At 44.3% G+C, this 22,390-nt stretch overlaps 2 protein-coding genes across 2 annotated transcripts in view; one reads left to right on the top strand and one right to left on the bottom strand.

Moving 5' to 3' along the window:
- AKR1B1 (aldo-keto reductase family 1 member B) overlaps window positions 1–22,390 on the top strand; it is a 199,383-nt gene that overhangs the window by 9,042 nt on the left and 167,951 nt on the right. The gene's annotated exons all lie outside the window — the stretch shown is intronic.
- On the bottom strand, window positions 8,892–22,352 carry LOC106996453 (aldo-keto reductase family 1 member B10). The gene is made up of 10 exons (XM_028846310.2): window positions 21,925–22,352; window positions 19,166–19,333; window positions 17,966–18,082; window positions 16,902–16,979; window positions 13,223–13,345; window positions 12,823–12,929; window positions 12,307–12,388; window positions 11,694–11,777; window positions 10,965–11,047; window positions 8,892–9,257 (listed from the first exon to the last, which is right to left on the bottom strand). Exons 1-10 carry the CDS (start codon window positions 21,988–21,990, stop codon window positions 9,215–9,217), a joined length of 951 nt encoding a protein of 316 aa, XP_028702143.2. The 5' UTR covers window positions 21,991–22,352; the 3' UTR covers window positions 8,892–9,214.

Here is a 22,390-nt window from a genome sequence, read left to right as displayed (position 1 = left end):
CTGCCTCAACCTCCCAAACTACTGGGATTACAGGTGTGAACCACTAGTCCCAGCTGGGTCCAAATTTTTAATCATGTAAAATGCAGCGTTGTTGCAAGGTTGTTGAAATGACTGGAGCAGCCCTGGACAGTCAGGCTTTACGGGGTGATCCAAATCCCTTTAGGTCCCAGTTATAGTTTGGCATCATCTGGCCAGCATTTGCCAGATCTCACTTCAATACAACAGGGGAAGTCTAGCCATCTGGACTACCTGGGCCCGACAGGACAGTCACAGTGATTCCACAATCTCCATGGTAGTTGCTACCCATATTTCTAGCCCTCTCTTAGACAATGAGTGGAGAGAATACTTGAAATATAAGAGCCTCACTCCTTGCCTCCCTACTTCCCACGAGAAGCTCCCTTCCTTTTCCACAATGATCTTACTTACCATCTTCCTCTCTGTGGTTACTCCCCTTCCTTTCTCTTCATAAGGCAAATTCCCTACATTATCATAAGAGTTATTTAACACACATCTGTAGTATATACCTTAGATTCTCTCCCCATTATGGTGGCTTTGGTTTAGTTGTTGAGGATGGTGGCTTTATTTCCGACCAACTGGGACAAAATAGTGAACAAATTTTAGGATGGATGCCTTGTATTTGTTACAGTTGTGACATTGAGGATTATGAGACCTGCAAGGTTCTCATTACTCGAGATATAAATACTGAAAATATAATTAGATAACTTGCTGGTGGGGTGGCGCTTGCCTGTGATCCCATCACTTTGGAAGACAGAGGCGGGAGGATCACTTGAGGCCAGGAGTTCAAGACCAGCCTGGGCAACATAGCAACATCACAAGATGATGTCTCTACTAAAATTAATTAGCAGGAGGTCGTGGCCTGTGTCTGTACTCTGAGCTACTCATGGCGCTGAGGCAGGAGAATCATTTGAGCCCAGGAATTGAAGATTGCAGTGAGCTATAATCATGCCACTGTACTCCACTCCACCCTGGGCAACAGAGCAAGAGTCATTCTCTACAAAGACAGAGAACAGAATAAGAAGTTGCTTTTTAAAACACCACATTTCTTCACATTAGCTTTTCAAATTTACCTCTGTTTGGTTAAATTCAAGTGAAACAAATGAACAAAAAAATGCCACATAATAGAAACCCAATCATTTTCTCCTATAACCTAAGCTTTTTATCAAGCAAGTCATAATCACAGTCACATGAAGAAGAAAATTTTCACCAAATGCTCACTAAGGAGATATCACTGGGCTCTGGGGTGAAATTGCTTCCTGTGTATCAATTGTATACATTTTATATACTTTTCAAAAATTGTACTTTAAGTTCTAGAGTACATGTGCACAACGTGCAGGTTTGTTACATATGTATACATGTGCCATATTGGTGTGCTGCACCCATTAACTCATCATTTACATTAAGTATATCTCCTAATGCTATCCCTACCCCTTCCCCCCTCCCCACAATAGGACCCAGTGTGGGATGTTCCCCTTCCGGTGTCCAAGTGATCTCATTCTTCAGTTCCCACCTATGAGTGAGAACATGCGGTATTTGGTTATCTGTTCTTTGCGATAGTTTGCAGAGAATGATGGTTTCCAGCTGCATGCTTGTCCCTACAAAGGACACGAACTCATCCTTTTTTATGGCTGCATAGTATTCCATGGTGTATATGTGACACATTTTCTTAATCCAGTCTGTCACTGATGGACATTTGGATTGGTTCCAAGTCTTTGCTATTGTGAACAGTGCTGCAATAAATATACATGTGCATGTGTCTTTAGAACAGCATGACTTATAATCCTTTGGGTATACCCAGTAATGGGATGTCTGGGTCAAATGGTATTTCTAGTTCTAGATCCTTGAGGAATTGCCACACTGTTTTCCACAATGGTTGAACTAGTTTACAGTCCTACCAACAGTGTAAAATTGTTCCTATTTCTCCACATCCTCTCCAGCACCTGTTGTTTCTTGATTTTTTAATGATTGCCATTCTAACTGGTATGAGATGGTATCTCATTGTTGTTTTGATTTGCATTTCTCTCATGGCCAGTGATGATGACCATTTTTTCATGTGTCTGTTGGCTGTATGAATATCTTCTTTTGAGAAGTGTCTGTTCATTTCCCTTGCCCACTTTTGGATAGGGTTTTTTTTTTTTTTTTCTTGTAAATTTGATTGAGGTCTTTAAAGGTTCTGGATATTAGTCCTTTCTCAGATGAGTAGATTGCAAAAATTTTCTCCCATTCTGTAGGTTGTCTGTTCATTCTGATGGTAGTTTCTTTTGCTGTGCAGAAGCTCTTTAGTTTAATTAGATCCCATTTGTCAATTTTGGCTTTTGTTGCCATTGCTTTTGGTGTTTAAGACAAGAAGTCCTTGCCCATGCCTATGTCCTGAATGGTATTACCTAGGTATTCTTCTAGGGTTTTCATGGTTTTAGGTCTAACGTTTAAGTCTCTAATCCATCTTGAATTAATTTTTGTGTAAGGAGTAAGGAAAAGATCCAGTTTCAGCTTTCTACTTATGGCTAGCCCATTTTCCCTGCACCATTTATTAAATAGGGAATCCTTTCCCCATTTCTTGTTTTTGTCAGATTTGTCAAAGATCAGATGGCTGTGGATCTGTGGTATTATTTCTGAGGGCTCTGTTCTGCTCCATTGGTCTATATCTCTGTTTTGGTACCAGTACCATGCTGTTTTGGTTACTGTATCCTTGTAGTATAGTTTGAAGTCAGGTAGCCTGATGCTTCCAGCTTTGTTCTTTTGGCTTAGGATTGTCTTGCCAATGTGGGATATTTTTTGGTTCCATATGAACTTTAAAGCAGCTTTTTTCCAATTCTGTGAAGAAAGTCATTGGTAGCTTAATGGGGGTGGCACTGAATCTATAAATTACCTTGGGCAGTATGGCCATTTTCACAATGTTCATTCTTCCTATCCACGAGCATGGTATGTTCTTCCATTTGTTTGTGTCCTCTTTTATTTCACTGAGCAGTGGTTTGTAGTTCTCCTTGAAGAAGTCCTTTACATCCCTTGTAAGTTGGATTCCTAGATATTTTATTCTCTTTGAAGCTATTGTGAATGGGAGTTCATTCGTGATTTGGCCCTCTGTTTGTCTGTTACTGGTGTATACGAATGCTTGTGATTTTTGCACATTGATTTTGTATCCTGAGACTTTGCTGAAGTTGCTTATCAGCTTAAGGAGATTTTGGGCTGAGACAGTGGGGTTTTCTAAATATGCAATCATGTCATCTGCAAAGAGGGACAATTTGACTTCTTCTTTTCCTAACTGAATACCCTTGATTTCTTTCTCTTGCCTGATTGCCCTAGCCAGAACTTCCAACACTATGTTGAATAGGAGTGGTGAGAGAGGGCATCCCTGCCTTGTGCCAGTTTTCAAAGGGAATGCTTCCAGTTTTTGCCCATTCAGCATGATATTGGCTGTGGGTTTGTCATAAATAGCTGTTATTATTTTGAGATACGTTCCATCAATACCAAATTTATTGAGAGTTTTTAGCATGAAGGGCTGTTGAATTTTGTCAAACACCTTTTCTGTATCTATTGAGATAATCATGTGGTTTTTGTCTTTGGTTCTGTTTATATGCTGGATTACATTTATTCATTTGCATATGTTGAACCAGCCTTGCATCCCAGGCATGAAGCCCACTTGAACATGGTGGATAAGCTTTCTGATGTGCTGTTGGATTCGGTTTGCCAGTATTTTATTGAGGAGTTTTGCATCGATGTTCATCAGGGATATTGGTCCAAAATTCCCTTTTTTTGTTGTATCTCTGTCATGCTTTGGTATCAGGATGATGTTGGCCTTGTAAAATGAGTTAGGGAGGATTCCCTCTTTTTCTATTGATTGGAATAGTTTCAGAAGGAATGATACCACCTCCTCCTTGTACATCTGGTAGAACTGGCTGTGAAACCGTCTGGTCCTGGACTTTTTTTGGATGGTAGGCTATTATTGCCTCAATTTCAGAGCCTGCTGTTGGTGTATTCAGGGATTCAACTTCTTCTTGGTTTAGTCTTGGGATAGTGTAAGTGTCCAGGAAATTATCCATTTCTTCTAGGTTTTCTAGTTTATTTGCAAAGAGATGTTTATAGTATTCTCTGATGGTAGTTTGTATTTCTGTGGGGTCGGTGGTGATATCCCCTTTATCATTTTTTATTGCATCTATTTGATTCTTCTTTCTTTTCTTCCTTATTAGTCTTGTTAGCAGTCCATCAATTTTGTTGATCTTTTCAAAAAACCAGCTCCTGGATGCATTGATTTTTTGGAGGATTTTTTGTGTCTCTATCTCCTTCAGTTCTGCTCTGATCTTAGTTATTTCTTGCCTTCTGCTAGCTTTGGAATCTGTTTGCTCTTGCTTCTCTAGTTCTTTTAATTGTGATGCTAGGGTGTCAATTTTAGATCTTTCCTGTTTTCTCTTGTGGGCATTTAGTGCTCTAAATTTCCCTCTACACACTGCTTTAAATGTGTCCCAGAGATTCTGGTATGTTGTATCTTTGTTCTCATTGGTTCCAAAGAACATCTTTATTTCTGCCTTCATTTCGTTATGTACCCAGTAGTCATTCAGGAGCAGGTTGTTGAGTTTCCATGTAGTTGAGCAGTTTCAATTGAGTTTCTTAGTCCTCAGTTCTAGTTTGATTTCACTGCGGTCTGAGAGACAGTTTGTTGTAATTTCTGCTGTTTTTCATTTGCTGAGGAGTGCTTTACTTCCAACTGTGTGGTCAAGTTTGGAATAAGTGCGATGTGGTGCTGAGAAGAATGTATATTCTGTTGATTTGGGGTGGAGAGTTCTATAGATGGCTGTTAGGTCCGCTTGGTGCAGAGTTGAGTTCAATCCTGGATATCCTTGTTAACTTTCTGTCTCGTTGATCTGTATAATGTTGACAGTGGGGTGTTGAAGTCTCCCATTACTACTGTATGAGAGTCTAAGTCTCTTTGTAAGTCTCTAAGGACTTGCTTTATGAATCTGGGTGCTCCTGTATTGGGTGCATATATATTTAGGATAGTTAGCTCTTCCTGATGAATTGATCCCTTTACCATTATGTAATGGCCTTCTTGTCTCTTGATCTTCGATGGTTTAAAGTCTGTTTTATCACAGACTAGGATTGCAACCCCTGCTTTTTGTTTTTGTTTGTTTTCCATTTGCTTGGCAGATCTTCCTCCCTCCCTTTATTTTGAACCTATTTGTGTCTCTCCATGTGAGATGGGTCTCCTGAATACAGCAAACTGATGAGTCTTGACTCTTTATCCAATTTGCCAGTCTGTGTCTTTTAATTGGACCATTTAGTCCATTTACATTTAAGATTAATATTGTTATGTGTGAACTTGATCCTGTCATTATGATATTAGCTGGTTATTTTGCTCGCTAGTTGATGCAGTTTCTTCCTAGCATTGATGGACTTTACATTTTGACATGTTTTTGCAATGGCTGGTACCTGTTGTTCCTTTCCATGTTTAATGCTTCCTTCAGGATCTCTTGTAGGGCAGGGCTGGGGGTGACAGAATCTCTAAGCATTTGCTTGTCTGTAAAGGATTTTATTTCTCCTTCACTTATGAAACTTAGTTTGGCTGGATATGAAATTCTGGGTTGAAAATTCTTTTAAGAGTGTTGAATATTGGCCCCCACTCTCTTCTGGCTTGGAGAGTTTCTGCCGAGAGATCAGCTGTTAGTCTGATGGGCTTCCCTTTGTGTGTAACCCGACCTTTCTCTCTGGCTGCCCTTAACATTTATTCCTTCATTTCAACTTTGGTGAATCTGACAATTATATGTCTTAGAGTTGCTCTTCTCAAGGAGTATCTTTGTGGCATTTTCTGTATTTCCTGAATTCAAATGTTGGCCTGCCTTACTAGGTTGGGGAAGTTCTCCTGGATGATATCCTGCAGAGTGTTTTCCAACTTGGTTCCATTTTCCCCATCATTTTCAGGCACACCAATCAGATGTAGATTTGGTCTTTTCACATAATCCCATATTGGTTGGAGGCTTTGTTCATTTCTTTTTACTCTTTTTTCTCTACACTTCTCTTCTCACTTCATTTCATTCATTTGATCTTCAGTCGCTGATACTCTTTCTTCCAGATGATCGAGTCAGTTACTGAAGTTTGTGTATTTGTCACGTAGTTCTCTTGTTATGGATTTCATCTCTATCAGTTCTTTTAAGGACTTCTCTACATTGGTTATTCTAGTTAGCCATTCGTCAAATCTTTTTTCAAGGTTTTTAGTTTCTTTGCACTGTTTATGTAGTTCCTCCTTTAGCTCTGAGAAGTTTGATTGACTGAAGCCTTCTTCTCTCAACTCATCAAAGTCATTCTCCTTCCAGCTTTGTTCCGTTGCTGGCGATGAACTGCATTCCTTTGGAGGGGGAGATGCGCTCTGATTTTTTGAAATTCCCGCTTTTCTGCACTGCTTTCCCCCCCATCTTTGTGGTTTTATCTGCCTTTGGTCTTTGATGATGGTGACATACTGATGGGGTTTTGGTGTGGGTGTCCTTTCTGTTCATTAGTTTTCCTTCTAACAGTCAGGACCCTCAGCTGTAGGTCTGTTGGAGTTTGCTTGGGGTCCACTCCAGACCCTGTTTGCCTGGGTATCAGCAGCGGAGGCTGCAGAAGATAGAATATTGCTGAACAGTGAGTGTTGCTGTCGGATTCTTGCTCTGGAAGCTTCGTCTCCGGGGTATAGCCCACCGTGTGAGGTGTGAGGTGTTGGTCTGCACCTAGTGGGGATGTCTCCCAGTTAGGCTACTCAGGGATCAGGGACCCAATTGAGCAGGCTGTCTGTCTTCTCAGATCTCAACCTCCATGCTGGGAGATCCATTGCTCTCTTCAAAGTTATCAGACAGGGGCATTTACCTCTGCCAAGGTTTCTGCTGCTTTTTGTTTAGCTATGACCTGTCCCCAGAGGAGGAATCTACAGAAGCAGGCCGGCCTCCTTGAGCTGTGGTGGACTCCACCCAATTCGAGCTTCCTGGTGGATTTGTTTACCTGCTTAAGCCTCAGCAATGGCGGGTGCCGTTCCCCAAGCCTTGCTGCCGTCCTGCAGTTAGATCTGACTGCTGTGCTAGCAACGAGGGAGGTTCCATGTGAGTGGTACGCTCTGGGCCACGTATGGGATATAATCTCCTAGTGTGCCATTTGCTAAGACCCTTGGTAAAGCGCAGTATTAGGGTGGGAGTTATCCGATTTTCCAGGTGTTTTGAGTCTCATTTTCCTTTGGCTAGGGAAAGGAATTCACTTCCCATTTGCGATTCACAGGTGAGGCGATGCCTCACCCTGATTCAGCTGTTGCTGTTCGGGCTGCACCCACAGACCAGAACTAACTGTCCGACCCGACCCAGTGAGATGAACCCAGTACCTCAGTTGAAAATGCAGAATCATCCGTATTCTGTGTCACTCACGCTGGGAGCTAGAGGCTGGAGCTGTTCCTATTCAGCCATCATGGGCATGCCTCCATATACATTTTAAAAGTACCCCATCTATGACATTGTGTATGGATGTGAACATATATACTAAAAATACAAAAATGTGGATGGGAAGTATACCAGGGAAAGGTCTAGCCAGGAGAAAAGAAACTGTGCTAAGATTTTTAAACATTGGATGTTTGATTCAAATAATTGGTTATAATAGGTGATCAGTTACACGTGATGGAATAGCTGGGCTATGGAAAGGAGATGAGGCAATTCAGTTTGGAAGCAGCAGGAAGAGATCCTCGCTCCTAAGGAAGAAGGACAAAGAAAGGGTGCTGCTCCCTCAACCCAGAAGCTTTGTCTGGTAAGAGATAGAATCATGGTGGAGGCTGCCTGGAAAAAGCTGGGCCCACAGAGGAATGTGCTTTCTACTGGAGATGCCACTCAAGGTCAAGAGACAGGGAGAGAGGGAGAGAGAAATGCCTGACTCTTCCCTTGTCCAGCCCTTCAAGCTCCTAACAGTACCTCTCACTGAGCAAACCCAGGGGAAGTCATAACATAGCAAGGAAGCCTGGGAATGTAGGTATACCCCCCAGCCCCAATCAGAGGGTGAGGGGACTCACTAATTTAGGATAGGCATTTGCCTCTGGAGAGGTAGTCAGGGGAATGTGCACAAAGTGGTCCTTGACTATATTGGTAACTCCTAATTTCTTTAATTTTTTTTTAAAGGTTTGGAGATAATATGGTAAAATGTTAGCATTTGTTTTTGTTTTTTGTTTTGAGACAGAGTCTCTCTCTGTCACCCAAGCTGGTGTGCAGTGGTGCAAGTCTGGCTCACTGCAAACTCCACCTCCTGGGTTCAAGCGACCCTCCCACGTCAGCCTCTCTAGTAGCTGGGACTAAGGTGCACACCACTACACCCGGCTAACACCTGTTAACATTATAATGTCAGTGACCAGAGGCTCATTACTTTATTTTCTGTACATTTCTATATAGTTGGAATATTTCATAAGTAGTGATTATTATAGGACAAACAGAAATGTTCCAGATTAATGGCAACAGTAAGCATCTTTATTGTATTTCCACCATACTTTCCAAGGAAATGCCACATCTCTCTCAGTGAACAGTAGCATCTTTGTGGAGTTTGCAGGCTGTGCCATTGACTCTTTGGCATGATGGTGTATTGAAGACAAGGTGGGAGAACAAGACAGGGAATGAGTGGAGACAGGCAAGGAGGAAAGGTGGCAGGAAAAGACTCAGGAGGAAGAGGATGACCATCGATCGCTGTGAGCTCTCCCAGAGCCTGCCTGCCTTTCAAACTTGGTTCAGTCACTTACTACCGGAGTGGCCTTGACAAGTTCATCCTCTCTCCCTCCTAAGATGTTAAGAGTACCTACCTCAGTGGGGTTATTTTGAGGATTCAGTGACTTCCCCCACAGGAAAACACTTCACATGGTATGGGAACATAGTCACTCTCAATCCATCTTGGTTACCATCATTATTTTTTATTATTGATCTTTACATCCTCAGTGTTGGCAGAATTTCTTGTGCTTAACAAATATTTGTTCAGATCAGAGAAGTGGAAAAAATTGTCATCTGGTTATTCAAGCCATGTTTTTCTGTGATATTCTGATCCTTGTTGCACATACAGAAATACATGTCTAAAACAGCACCTCGATTCTGGTCTACAGCAGGACGAAGTTCACTGTGATCTCAGATAAGCGTGGCTAAAATAGGACTTGATGGAGATAGTCACACTTCAGCGAAGAAAGAGAATCCCCTGTGTAATGTCACCAGGAGATTCAACCTCAATATTCTGCATCGAAGGGGTAGTCCTCCAAATGAGAGGATCTGCAGAAACAAAAAAACAGAGAAACTGTGTTCCATGAACGCAACAGCTCTGGTTCAGAAGGTATTCTTCTCTGGTGGACTCTATCATATCTGCACTCTCTCAGCCTCCTCCCTGCAAGAATATAAGAAGAGTGCTCACACCTTGACCTTCCCTCAAACTGATACGAGGTCTTTGCTAGGAAGGAGGACAGACAGTGACTAGGGCACGGGAAACAACTCGGAATGACAACTCATGGTAAGCCTGGTGTCAGGTGAGGCAAGTGACAAGTCTTGTCCCAATCCACTGTCACAACATCATGAGGTAGGAAACAACAGCAGAATTGACAGCTTGGGGATTGTTATGAGTATTAAATGAGATAATAGCACTGGCAAAGGGTTCAGGATCTTGGCACAATCTCAGCGAAGGTTCAATGGATGTTAGCTGCTATTCATATTATCATCCTCCTTTGTAGGTAAAGAAACCAACTAAGAAAAACTAGGAAATTTACCCAATGTCACACAGCTAAGAAACCAGGGTTAGTGTTGGATCTGAGGCCAGGTGGACTTACTCCTGAGCCACCAACCCATTGCCTCCACTGGATATGATGTTCATTGGAAGGTCAGCTGTTCAGTTTGGGGCAGAGTCCCATTTATGTTCACCCTGCCTTTTTACACTAAGCAGCTGCTACTTTGTTAAACACTGATAAAAATAAGCCATTATAAGATGAGGAAAGGCTTCTGTGATACTAAAGGTGGGCAGGATAGATATGGAATATTATGACAAGCAAGCTGTGCTTGAGATACTGAAACCATTTTTAAAAGCTGAAAAATCATTTTGGCTATAGAAACATTGGAAGAAATTCAAATTGTCATTGAATTACAGACCTCGAAGTAATAAATGCCAGACAACTCTCTTTGATATATTTAATTAGATACATTAATCAGAAAGTATTGATTGTAAAGAGATGGTTTAGGATTCCCACCTAGCCAGAGTGAAAACTTTCAACCACTTATCTGACATTTAAAGTAGAGTTACCACCACCTCCTTTAAGAGACATTTGGAGATTATTTAATCCAGCCTCCCCGGCCTTCTTCCTTGAATGCTCTAAACACAATCCCACCTCAGGGCCTTGGAACCTGCTGTTATCAATGCCAAGAATGCTCTTCCCCCAAATATGCATATGGCATATCCCTCACAGCAAAGCCTCCCTTGACCCACCCTGTATAAAGGATCTGTCCCACTACCACCCACCACTTCCTATCCACTTTGCCCTACTTTATTTTTCTGTCTAGCATTTGTTACTGTCTGACACATGTATTTTGAGTTGATTTATTTCTGTTCTGTCTTCTTCCCTCCCTCCCTAAGCACGTGGAGGCAGCAGCTTTGCATAGTGTGATAACCCAAGCACCTAGAAGATGTCTGTCACATAGAGGACCACTAGATATTTATTGAATGCATGAACAAATGAATGCTCACCTCCTGCCTATTGACAACACACCTTCTGTTACAATTCTAGCTCTACATCCAGAAGTTCAGACAATGAGCAGCAATTAGAGATGTGTCCCTCGCAGTGATTCCCAGGTACCCCAATTTTTACTTACAAAACTGCCCCAAAATTGTATTTGAAGACACAAGTAGTCCCAGCAGCCTTCTAGTCCTTTCAGCTAACTCTCTACCAGTTTAGAAAATCTCCTGGCAATGCTCCTAGTTAACTCCATGCAACTTACTGCAACCCGGTGCAGGCCCTCCAGTTTCTGTTGAAGCTGAGGATGGTTGCCATCTCCTCATCACTCAATTTAAAGTCAAAGACCTGGAAAGATAGGATTTCCAGTACATCATCAGTAAGGCCATTACTGCTGTGACTGGACACTGTCAGCCATTCTAGCAGGGAGTTCTAGCAGCACAAACTGGTCAGTGGTGTTTTTCCATTATGTCCACGGGATACAAATTTTTCTCTAAATTAGGTCCTACACAAAGACCGCAGTATTTGTAGTGCTCAGTGTTCCGGGGGAGGGAGACCAGGCTCACAGGCACTAAGCCCCAGGTGTGCACAGGCCCTGTATTCCATGATGCACCCTTCTAGAAGACAGTTCTCCAAGGACAGTTAACACCTCCTCTGCTGCCAGAGGATGAGCAGGGAGGCCAGGACAGTCTGCTCATGTGGTGGCCCTGGGTTTAGCTGCTCAGGGGCAACTGAGGGTCTTCTCAGTGGTGTGAGGCACAGCTGTGCTCAGACCTGACAGGGCTTCACCAGGCACTGTCCCCAGCATGTCCTAAGCCCATGGGTCATTCATCTCAGGTATATTGAGCCTAGCACCCTAGACTGGAAAATGATAGGGTGGTGGGAACGGAGGGGGCCAAAGACAGTGCAGGAATGAGGTGAGAAACCTGATGAGAGGGTCTGTCTCTGCCCCACCCCACTGAGAAGTACCAGGGCCGACCAGCCGGGAACTTACCTGAATGTTCTCAACAATGCGTGCCGGTGTCACAGACTTGGGGATCACAATCACATTCCTCTGGATATGGAAACGGATCAGAACCTGTGCGGAAAGGGGACATGATGTTTCCACTCAGCTACAAGGACCCCTCCTTTTATGGAAAGGAAGAATAAAACATCCCTGCAGCTCACTGTGGCTGCAGGTACAATCGCTGATACTGACTGAGCCCTTTGCAGCTATTAGATTTGTGCCAGCCCCCCGCCTCATCTCTCCTTTCACCTTAGGGACAACTCTGTGATCTTCATTTTTTAGGAATAAAGAAAGCAGTTTGGGTCATAAGGCTGATCAGAGGTAGAGTTGGCATCTGCACCCATATCCCTAGACTCCAAAGCCACGCTTTACGACTTGGCTGTAGGGCTTAACAGGAAGCTGTGAGGCAGAAGCTATCTTTGTTTCAGTGACAGCTCTTGTGTTTCCTGGAGGTTCCAACAGACTTCGAAGGAAACACTTTAGAGGGCTTCAGCTCCTGTGTTCTTCCCCTTTAAGGAGTTAGTTGAGGACAACACAAGAAATGAAACATGAGACTGGAAAAAAGAGTTGTTGGATAACAAGAAAAATAAAAATATGGCACCTGGGCTGTGGTTTTCTTGTGCTTTGCAGCAATCTCCTTAATCTTGGGATCCTCCAGCAGGGAAGGGTCCTCTGGCTTGGCCCTAGAGGCAGAAAGATGCTGATGTGAACAATCACCATGGCTACCATGTACAAATGGACACCACTCCAATGAGGGTCTCAAGACTGATCATCAGAGCCTCTCCATCTGGGAGACAGGCAGGAGGACCTGGAAGCTTGGGTCCTTCCCCCGGGCTCTGAAGCCTCAGCGTTTTGCAAACACTGGTTCATCCTTGAGTGGCTGAACTGGAAATATTCCCAGAGGGTCAAACACGTTGCCCATGTTTTTGTTGTTGCTGTTGTTGTGGCTTTTCAATTCCCATTTGTTCCCACCGTCTTCCCATTTGGTTGTACCAAATGCATTACCTTACACACGTTTTTCTTTCAAGTGACTTATGGTCTCATACCAATATTTACCAAACATAAAATAATGTTTTAAAGATTGTCAAGAGAAAGATCCACTGCTTGGAAGCCTCACCAAGGTCTATCCGGAGAGCCCAGGGGGCTGTAGGCCGTAACGGTGATGCCCTTGGAGTGGCAGTACTGGATGAGTTTCTCCTGCGTGAGGTACGGGTGACACTCAACCTACAACAGCAAACAATCCGCATCACGGGGAAAGCTGGCTGGCTTTTGGAGTTGTTCATAGGGAGTTCTACGCACACACACACACAAAGAGACCACCAAGCAAAGGCCAAACATCTACCCACCGAGATTCTTGCTAAAAAATCCATGAGATCAGCCTCACACCTCCCACAAGTGTCCTGATCACTGACCCTTGAGATGACACTCGGGGCATAGATAGCATTGAACATTCCTCCCAATGTTTAAGAAGTAATAGGGCAAGACTTTTATTTACCCTTATACTAAACAGAATTTACCTGGTTAGTCACTGGTTTATATTTCAGTCCAGGTTTGTTCAAGAGCCTCTCAATCTGGAAGTGGTTGAAATTGGAGATGCCAAGGGCTTTCACCAGCCCCTCATCCACCAGCTCCTCCATGGCCTGTCATAGAAAGGAAGACCTTTTGGGCAGCCCCAGAGGGACTATAGGGACCCTGGCTTGCCTCAGTCCTCCCTGGGTCAGAGATTGCTAAAGGATCCAGCACAACAGGGTTAGCCGAGGCATTCACAGGAAATTTCAGTCCAGGGCCTGGGTGCCCATCAGTGAATGTTCCAGTACTACTGCCCCTCCCCAGCCCAAGAAAAACTAGGAGTAACAGGTAAAGATTTTATATTCTTGCCACTCTCACCTTACACATAAAGAAACACACTCAAAATATACTTCTGTACAGAGGGGAAATATGAAAGTTTTGTAATGCAAAAAATAAAAAAATAAAAAATGAACATTTACAAACTTATGAGATGATTTTATTTTTAATGAATCCAAATGACAGCGGGTAGCTACTGCTGTGTATGCATTGTACACCCAAACCTGGGCAAGCTGTGTTAGTCAGGAAGAGGCTGCAGCATGTGGATAAGCCTCACTTGTGGGTCCTGAGTCACTTTCTGCCACACCAACCGTGCTTGGGTTTGCAGGAAGGTCATGCATATAGATTATGCCCTGGCAGGGGCACCTGGGCAAGGGTTTGTGTGGGGCTGAAACCTGACCCACCGTCTGCATATCCAGCCATGCTTCCCGGTACAGAAACTACAGGGACCCCCAAGGAAGGGAATCTTTGTATAACTTTTAGCCTATATTGGGCATTTTCCAAACTTGCCCAAAGATATCATATATGTTAGCAGCAGCCTCCAATGCAACATGTATTTATTAGCCATCTATTACATGTTCCAGAAGTTGTCAGGATGTAAAAGTATAAGATGTGCTTCCTTCTTCTGGGATTCTTACAGTCCAATTAAAGTGCCAGGGTTCCCTTCTATGGAGCCATCAACCATGACCCTGAGGCTGCCTCAGATAACATGACCGTGGCATAGACAGAGTCAGAAAGGAAAGAGAAGGAAGAGATTCACACAGCCTGCAGCCGTCAGGGCAGACCTCCAGGTAGAGTTTAAACTGCACCTCAGAAAAAAAAAAAAAAAAAAAAAAAAAAGAGAGAGAGAGAGATAAGAGGGGAAAAATATGAGCATATGAGACAGGAAGGCAATAGCAAAGCTCAGAGGCAGGGATGAACATGACATGTTCAGGGAACTCTTTATCCAGCCCTTCTCAACTTTGGCTGCAACTTGGAATCACCAGGGAAGTTTAAAAACTACCGGTGGATGCAGTGGCTCATGACTGTAATCTCAGCACTTTGGGATAGGATTGGAACAGGGGGTTTGAGCCTGGGTTTCAGCAACCTAGGGTAAGTTTTTAACTCTTGTAGGCCTTAGTATTCTCTTCTCAAAAAAAGTCTTATAATACATACTAATAATATATATCTTTCTGATACACATTATCAGAGGCTGAGACAGGAGGATTGCTTGAGGCCGGGTGTTCGAGACCATCCTGGGCAACATAGCAAGTCTCTGTGTCTACCAGAAAAATTTTTCTTAATTAGCTGTATGTGGTGGCACGTGCCTCTGATCCCAGCTACTTGGGAGGATTGCTTGAGCCCAGGAGTCCGAGGCTGCACTGAGCTATGATCTTGCCACTGTACCGCAGCCTAGGCAATAGGACAAGACTATCTAAATTAAAACAAACAAAAAAAAAGTAATATCGGTGGCTGGGTTTCACCCCCCGGAGTTTCTTACAGATTTTATCTGAGTTGTAGCCTAGACATTGGGATTTGTAAACTCCTCAGGTTCTAATGCTCCACCAACATTGAGACCACTAGCGTAGACGAAGTTATTCAGTTGGGGAGGAGAGTTTAAAAGCTATGAAATCTTAAGGTTCCCTCAAACTTCCGATGTAGCAATTACATAATTTAAAAGCTATTGTACATCATAGGTCAGGTTAGGTTGCCTGTCTTCGAACTTGACATCTTTATACTTTTTCCTCCCGTCTGCTTCAGGGTGGTCAATGAGGTTTCTACTGAACTGGCTGTGGGTCTACATAAACATCCAGTGCTTTCATATTCAAGCCTGCTTGTTTCAAATCAGAACCTCTGACCTTGATCACTGATATCTTTCCATGCCTTTCAAATGTTTTATTTAACAGTCATTCCTGTATTCATTCAGAAAACAGTACTGTGAGACGCAGGCTACACTTGCATACTTGCCATACTTAATATCATAGGAGCTAAGGCAAAAAAACTGATCAAATGTAAGGCAAACTGCCAGTTGCAGTGGCTCACACCTGTAATCCGAGTACTCTGGGAAGCCGAGATGGGTGGATCCCCTGAGGTCAGGAGTTCGAGACCAGTCTGGCTAATACGGTGAAACCCTGTCTCTACTAAAAATACAAAAGTTAGCCGAGCGTGGTTGTACGCATGTGCAGTCCCAGCTACTCAGGAGGCTAAGGCAGGAGAATGGCTTTAACTCGATAGAGGAATGTTGCAGTGAGCCAAGATGAAGCCACTGCACTCCAGCCTGGGCGACAAAGTGAGACTCTGTCTTTAAAAAAAGAATGTTGTGTTTGTGGATTAATGTTTTTGAACCAACAATACACAGAAAAAGCTACATTTAATTGAATCTTGTCCATTCTAAGCATTTCAGAAAGATGAGGCTTAATATATTTTCCCTTGTAAAACACAATACAAACTCGCAACTACATGTACCCCTACACAGACAGCTGCCACTATGACACCATTAACTCTTGGAGTCAGATGCCACTGATCATTTATAACTCATACCTCCACTTCGTTCTCTACTAGCATTTGCAAAAGGATAGAATGGTATAATAAAAAACGATCAGAGAAAACACTGATCCCTAATTCACTTTGAATGGGAATGATGTGAAACAGGTCATGATGTGATCCGGGAAGCAGGGCACTCAGGCTCCCTGATTTCTGGATGTGTGTTCACTGCCTGCCAAGCACCACGCTGATGGCTTTGGTGGTTGGACTTGTGATTCAGATGAGTCTGGGTCCAATCCCAGCTCTGCCACACACATTGTGACATGACCTGCGCAAGTCACCAATCAATCTAGGCTTCAAATGTCATTATTTATAAAGGTGGATGTTAACCCTGTCTTATAGGTTTAGATGATTAAATGGCTACTGTGACTAATGTTCCTGGCATGTAAACCATCTTAATCTTTATTGCACACTCAAAAATATATATTAGTAGTATGTGTTATAAGACTTCTTTTTTAAGAAGAGAAAACTCAGCACTAAAAGAGTAACAAAACTGACCCTAGGTTACTCAGCTGCTATGAGCAAACCCAGGCCCAAACCTCCTGTTTCAAATGGCTCGCCCTAGTTTGTGAACAGCATGTGTATTCCCCAAAGTGGGGTACATTGTATTTCCAGTCTTATTTGAAGACTCAGTTCTAGACTTGAAATCTAAATAGTATCAGATGCACCCAAAAGCCAAAGGTGATGAGGAAGATATTAGAAGAGCTAGAGAATCACAATGATGAAATTAGAAAGCATTAGGCACACGGCCTCTTTCATATCAACGGGAAGTCTCATGGATAACTGAAGATTTCTCTCCCAGCACACTTAGAGGAAGCTGGAACCTACCTCCCAGGCATCCAAGAACGTTGCTTTTCCACCGATGATATTACCTTTATCATCTTTGGGAAAAATGTTATCCCCAGACTGTAAATACAGAATGAAAAGTTTACTGGAATCTGCATCAGGACACTAGGTTCTGTTAAAAAAGGTTTCAGGGTCCTGACTCTTGCTAAATACCACATGTGCATACCAGTTTTTCAGGCTCTGCAGTAGATACTACAACAATGTGAGTTTAAATAAAATCTCTATATCTACTATAGCATATTAAACCATATATTTTAGAAACCACTGGACTGATGTTCAGATCTGCTGTTAGTACATTCCAGAAGCCACCTTTATCACCATGGACATTCACCTCATACACCTAGATCTTGTGTACACCCAAGGGCAAACTTTCATTTCAGTATCACTGGATAAGGATTAGATCTCCAGGGTGTGGTTTTCTGGGGAAGATATTGGCCAGCTTCTATCCTTGCAGCCTCTAGAAGAGACATGGAATAAGGGATGGCAGGCCATCAGCACTCCCGCTGGTCAGGAGGGGAGAGAGCTGGAAATTTGTCTCTCCCACCCCTCAGGAGCAGGTAGAGCAGAGCCCCAGGCAATGGGAGCCGCGATGACTACTGGCTTCCTTCCAGCATCACCGCACTTGGGCGTTTCTCCAAGATGCCACTCCCGGGGTGTGCTTTGCTTAATAAGATAATTAGGCCCTGGAATATAGTTATGCAAGTGTAATCCAAGGGATTTCCTGGGAGGGCAACTGTGGGGCGCGAAATCAAGACAAAGGTGATAGGGCAGTTGCAACTTGTCTGGGCTGCCAGAAATCATGGCTTCTCTCAGACATAACTGCAAGAAAACGCAGGCATGTGGCCACCTCAGCAGCACACATGGCCTCAGCCTCCCTTCCACGCTAGCGTCTTTCTGCTCCAAGGTCTCTTCCTGACCACCTGACACTCCCAATTATGAAGTGCAAGGTGTCCTGCTCCAGTCCACACCACCCCTAGCCCTGGTGCAGCTACTATTTTCTGACACCTGCTCAGAAACTAGAGGCTGAGAAAGGGAGTTGCTCAAACCTTGAATCCCTGTGGCCAGTGAATAAGATAGAGGTCCAGATAGCTCAGCTTCAGGTCCTTGAGGGTCTTCTCAAAAGCTTTCCTCACAAGCGGTCTCTCAAAGAAAGTGGGCCACAACTGCAAGAGTGTAGCAATGAGCTGTTAATATTTGGAGAAGGAAGGGCCACGTTATACCCATTGTCCCTGCCTTTTGATTTGCACCCTGATCTAACCTGGCACAGGCCATTTATAACAAAGCTGATTAAGATCCATGACACAGTGTGGAAGATCACTAGGGCTCAGCACGTCAATGACATGTCTTAAGTGTTGAAAGCAATTTACTTTTTCAACTCTCCTAGTACTCTATATGTCTCTCAGATCATTTAAGTAAATGTGGCCACAGATTTGAAATGTGTTTACCTGTCTCAGTCTCTTTGTCAGCTGTGGGCTCTCTGAGAGCAGGACTTGTGTGTAACGTTTAAATGTCAAGCATTCCTAGGCCTTCGGGAAAAGATGGTCCTTTATCTGACCTATCTGACAGGTCCCTTATCAAGCCTGTCAGGCCCCAGATGATAACTTTGTAAGGGCTTTATCCACACTTGGCTGCTACACAGTGGGGTCTATATGTCCCACCAGATGTATGCAATATCCAAGTACCTAGAACTAGTGTTTCTCAGCAAGTTGTGTATAATGTAAATCCAGTGATTCTCAACCCCCTCACACCCAACACCCCCTTCCTTTTTAAAACATTGTGTACCTCACCTTTCGATAGATTTAATGAAGAAAATCATATGTGACAATAGAAAAATGCTCCTACTGTTTCCAAAATGCCCTCTGGCTGACAGCCTCAGGGACATAGTCACATGTCCACAGTGCTGACAGGGAGGCCACACATCAAGCCCTGCCTGCACCCTTGGCCTCTGACTGCCTCTGGGCAGATGGTGGATCCCTCTGATGGGGAACAGGGAGGCCCAGGGCAGTGCAGGGCTCCATGGAGACAAGCCCACTGTGGGAAAACCAACCTGCGTGGCACAGCAACGACATGTTCAATTATGAATAACGGCTTGGAGTATGGATAGAATTGTATCCACGGATGTTAGCAAGGCAGGGATGAAAAGGGCTACATGTAGAAAAGGCTGACAGAGATCTCGCTGCCAACCCGACCCAGATACTTCTGCCTGCCTTGAAGTGAAGGCCTCCCACCCAATGTGCCATGTGCACCTTGCTGACGATGAACAGGTCCTCCCGCTTCACAGCCTGCTCTTGGATCTTCTCTTGGATGGCTTCCCCCACCTCATGTTCATTCTCATAGGCATAGGCACAGTCAATGTGGCGATATCCTGCATCAATGGCCACCTTCACTGCTTCTTTCACTTTGCCGAGAGGAGACTGAAAGGCAAAAGAAAAGCCCATCACACAGGTTTTTTTTTTTTTTTTAAGCGATGGGGAGTTGCCATGTTGCCAAGGCTGGCCTCACACTCCCAGGTTCAAGCAATGCTCCCACCTCCCCAGTAGCTGGAATTATACCATATTCAGCAACCAACATATTGTCTTGTCCCCAGACCACCTTCAACAGGCTGCCCCACATGGCCCAGTTTCTCCAAACCAAGGCCTCACTGGGCTCTCCTTTGCCAGGCGATATCCGGGAGGATACACACTTTATTATGATTATGTCCTATGTCCTGTCCTAGTTAAAGTCAGTTCCCTTTCAACCAGGTTAGTCCTGAAATGTCTTCAGGTGTGTCGGGGAGTGCAGATGGCTCCACTGCAACTTCCTGAAGACCCAGATGAAAGCTTGACTCTAAATAACCCAGAGGAATTTTCAGACAATATCCCCAAATGGTGATAAGGATCTGGATAATGGTCATTACAGCATCAATCCCGATTCCAACACTTACTGGGTGTGTAGGTCTAAGTAGTTGATTCCATCTCTCTAAACCTTGTCGGCAAAATGGAAAAAAAAAAAAAAAAAAAAAATGGCACCAGCCTCATGAGGCCTTTGTGATGATGACATGCTGCAATGAATGTTAAGTTAAGCACATCACCTGACACACAGTAAGGCTCAGTAGAGGCCATTCATTATAGAAGGATCCTTTCAGAAAAAAAAGGAGAAATAGAAAATCTTACAGGAATAGAGTTTGTTTTCCATTCCTATAAGAAGAAAGAGGGAGGGAGGGAGAACGAGAGAGAGGGAGAGAAAGAAGGGAAGGAAAGAAAAGAAAGGAAATAGAATTATCACATATTTGTTCTAACCTAACCAAGTCAATGATGGGGGCAAAAAGCACTTAAAACTAGATCTCTCACAAAATAGTCTTTTAAACATCTTCTACTGTGAATTAACAAACATTGAAAAGAACACAAAATATAGATGCACAGCTGCCCTACCATCTGAACAAGAAGCGGGCTGCTGCCAGACATCTAGAAACACCCCTGTGTCCCCAACCACTAAGCTACGCCATCCTTCACCTCCACTGCTAAGTTCATAATCCTTTATCTATCATCCCCACATGTCGAAGATGACTCCCTTCATAATTCTTACATTCAATTCCAAAATTGTGAAACTCTCTGGTAAACTTACCCAGGGTGAGCAGATTCCCTAGAGTTCTGGAAGTGGTTATTTGTTCCATTTATATAGGATTGAAGCTCTGATTTTGGGCAAATCTTGCTATTGAACAAGAGACGCTGTGCATGAATCAAGCTGGAAGTGATCTGTTCGCCCAGATACACCTAGAACGTATCCTGAGAATGACCCAGTGTGGCAACAGAGTGTCCTACCCTCCAGCTCGGCACAAGAGAGGGGAAACATCAGGGTGCACAGAAGGAAAGAGCCAGAGGCAGAAGACTCAGCAGGGACATTAGCCATGAGGGATAGGAGAGAAGAGGAATTCTAAAGACTGCTTCTGGTCGCTAGTTAGGATAGTGCCATCATGGATGGAAATGGCAAAGAAGGCAGAGTGAGGTGGTGATGGAACAACTTCAAACTTAGCCTAAGAGAGGCTCAGGAACCTGCCTCACTGAGTCCTGGATGTGCCTTACGCCGTTTTGCCAGCTGACATTAACACAGCCGGGTGGAGCTCATGACTCCCAGCCTAGGCTCTCTGCAGCCCCAGCACGTTGCAGATTTCAGTGTGTACAGGAACCACCTGGGGATCTTGTTAAAGTGCAGATGCCCATCAGTAGCCTGGGGTGGAGCCTGAGACTCTGCGTTTTCTCTCTCTCTCTTTCTCTCTTTCTTTCTTGGATCTCACTCTGTTGCTGAAACTGGAGGGCAGTGGCGCAATCACTGCTCACTGCAGCCTTGACCTCTCAGGCTTAACACTCAATCTCCACCTCAGCCTCCCAAGTGACTGGGACTACAGGTGCATCCCACCATGCCCAGCTAATTTATTTATTTTTTGTAGAAATGGGGTCTTACCATGCTGCCCAGACTGGTCTCCAACTCCTGGGCTCAAGCAATCCTCCTGTCTGGGTCTCCCAAAGTGCTGGGTTTACAGGCATGAGCCACCACACCCGGCCAGTTCTGCATTTCTAACAAGCTCCCAGGTCATATGGATTCTGCTAGCCCAAGTCCCACACCCTGATCTGCAAAGGGATGCCAAGGACTTGGGGGTCTGCATCGTCTCCGCAACCACCTGGCCCACAACAAAGCCACAGCCAAGGCTCTGGGGAAACGTTGAGCCCAATTGTCTTCTAGAGCCAGAGAGAGAAACTACCCTGGAAAACAATTTTAGGTCCAACAGCTGCTTGAAATTTGATACTTGCTAGAGAAGCTCTCAGCACTGCTGGGAAAGCCAGCCTTGGAGCTTTGCAGCCTGAATGAGCTCTGAGAAAAGAAAGCAACCGGAGTCCGGGCTCCAGGACTGAATCTCACCTCTCCAAACTCCTGCCCGACCTCCAGGCTTTCCTGGCTGAATGCAGAAAGAGAAAACACCCAAACGCCCCTCCAGAGAAGAAGGCTGTGCAAAGATTTGCATATTTACCTTCCAAGTGCCCAGGCCCACAATGGGCATCTTGGCTTTGGTACTGAGCTCCACAAAGGTGGCCATGGTTGGTGCAGAAATGATTCTGAGTGAGCAGGTAGAAGTCTCACGTCCTGCTTTTTGTTGTTGTTTTTGAGACAGTCTTGCTGTGTCGCCGAGGGTAGAGTGGAGTGGTGCGATCTCGGCTCACTGCAGCCTCCGTCTCCTGGGTTCAAGCAATTCTCCTGCGTCAGCCTCCCGAGTAGCTGGGATTACAGGCGCCCACTGCGACTTCCAGGTAATTTTTATATTGTTAGTAGAGACAGGCTGGTCTCAAACCCCTGACCTCAGGTGATCTGCCCACCTCGGCCTTCCAAAGTGCTGGGATTATAGGCATGAGCTACCAGCCCGGCTACGTGCTGCTTATGAAGGCTGGTGTTATCTACAGTGGGAGGAGTTGGAGCCTGGCCACAGTAGCTTTCCTGCC

The sequence above is a fragment of the Macaca mulatta genome, chromosome 3 (assembly GCF_049350105.2).
Source record: "Macaca mulatta isolate MMU2019108-1 chromosome 3, T2T-MMU8v2.0, whole genome shotgun sequence".
Classification (NCBI taxonomy): Eukaryota; Metazoa; Chordata; class Mammalia; order Primates; family Cercopithecidae; genus Macaca; species Macaca mulatta.
This window is presented reverse-complemented; position numbering and strand designations above follow the sequence as displayed.

What these genes read in the sequence shown, in the direction of transcription:
- LOC106996453 (XM_028846310.2), bottom strand. Translation starts at nt 21,990, where the DNA reads ATGGCCACCTTTGTGGAGCTCAGTACCAAAGCCAAGATGCCCATTGTG. An exon ending in ATAAACCAGTGACTAACCAG is followed by an intron (nt 12,930 to 13,222) that starts GTAAATTCTGTT and finishes TTGCTGTTGTAG; the next exon opens with GTTGAGTGTCACCCGTACCT. An exon ending in ACAAGAAAACCACAGCCCAG is followed by an intron (nt 11,778 to 12,306) that starts GTGCCATATTTT and finishes CTTTCCGCACAG; the next exon opens with GTTCTGATCCGTTTCCATAT.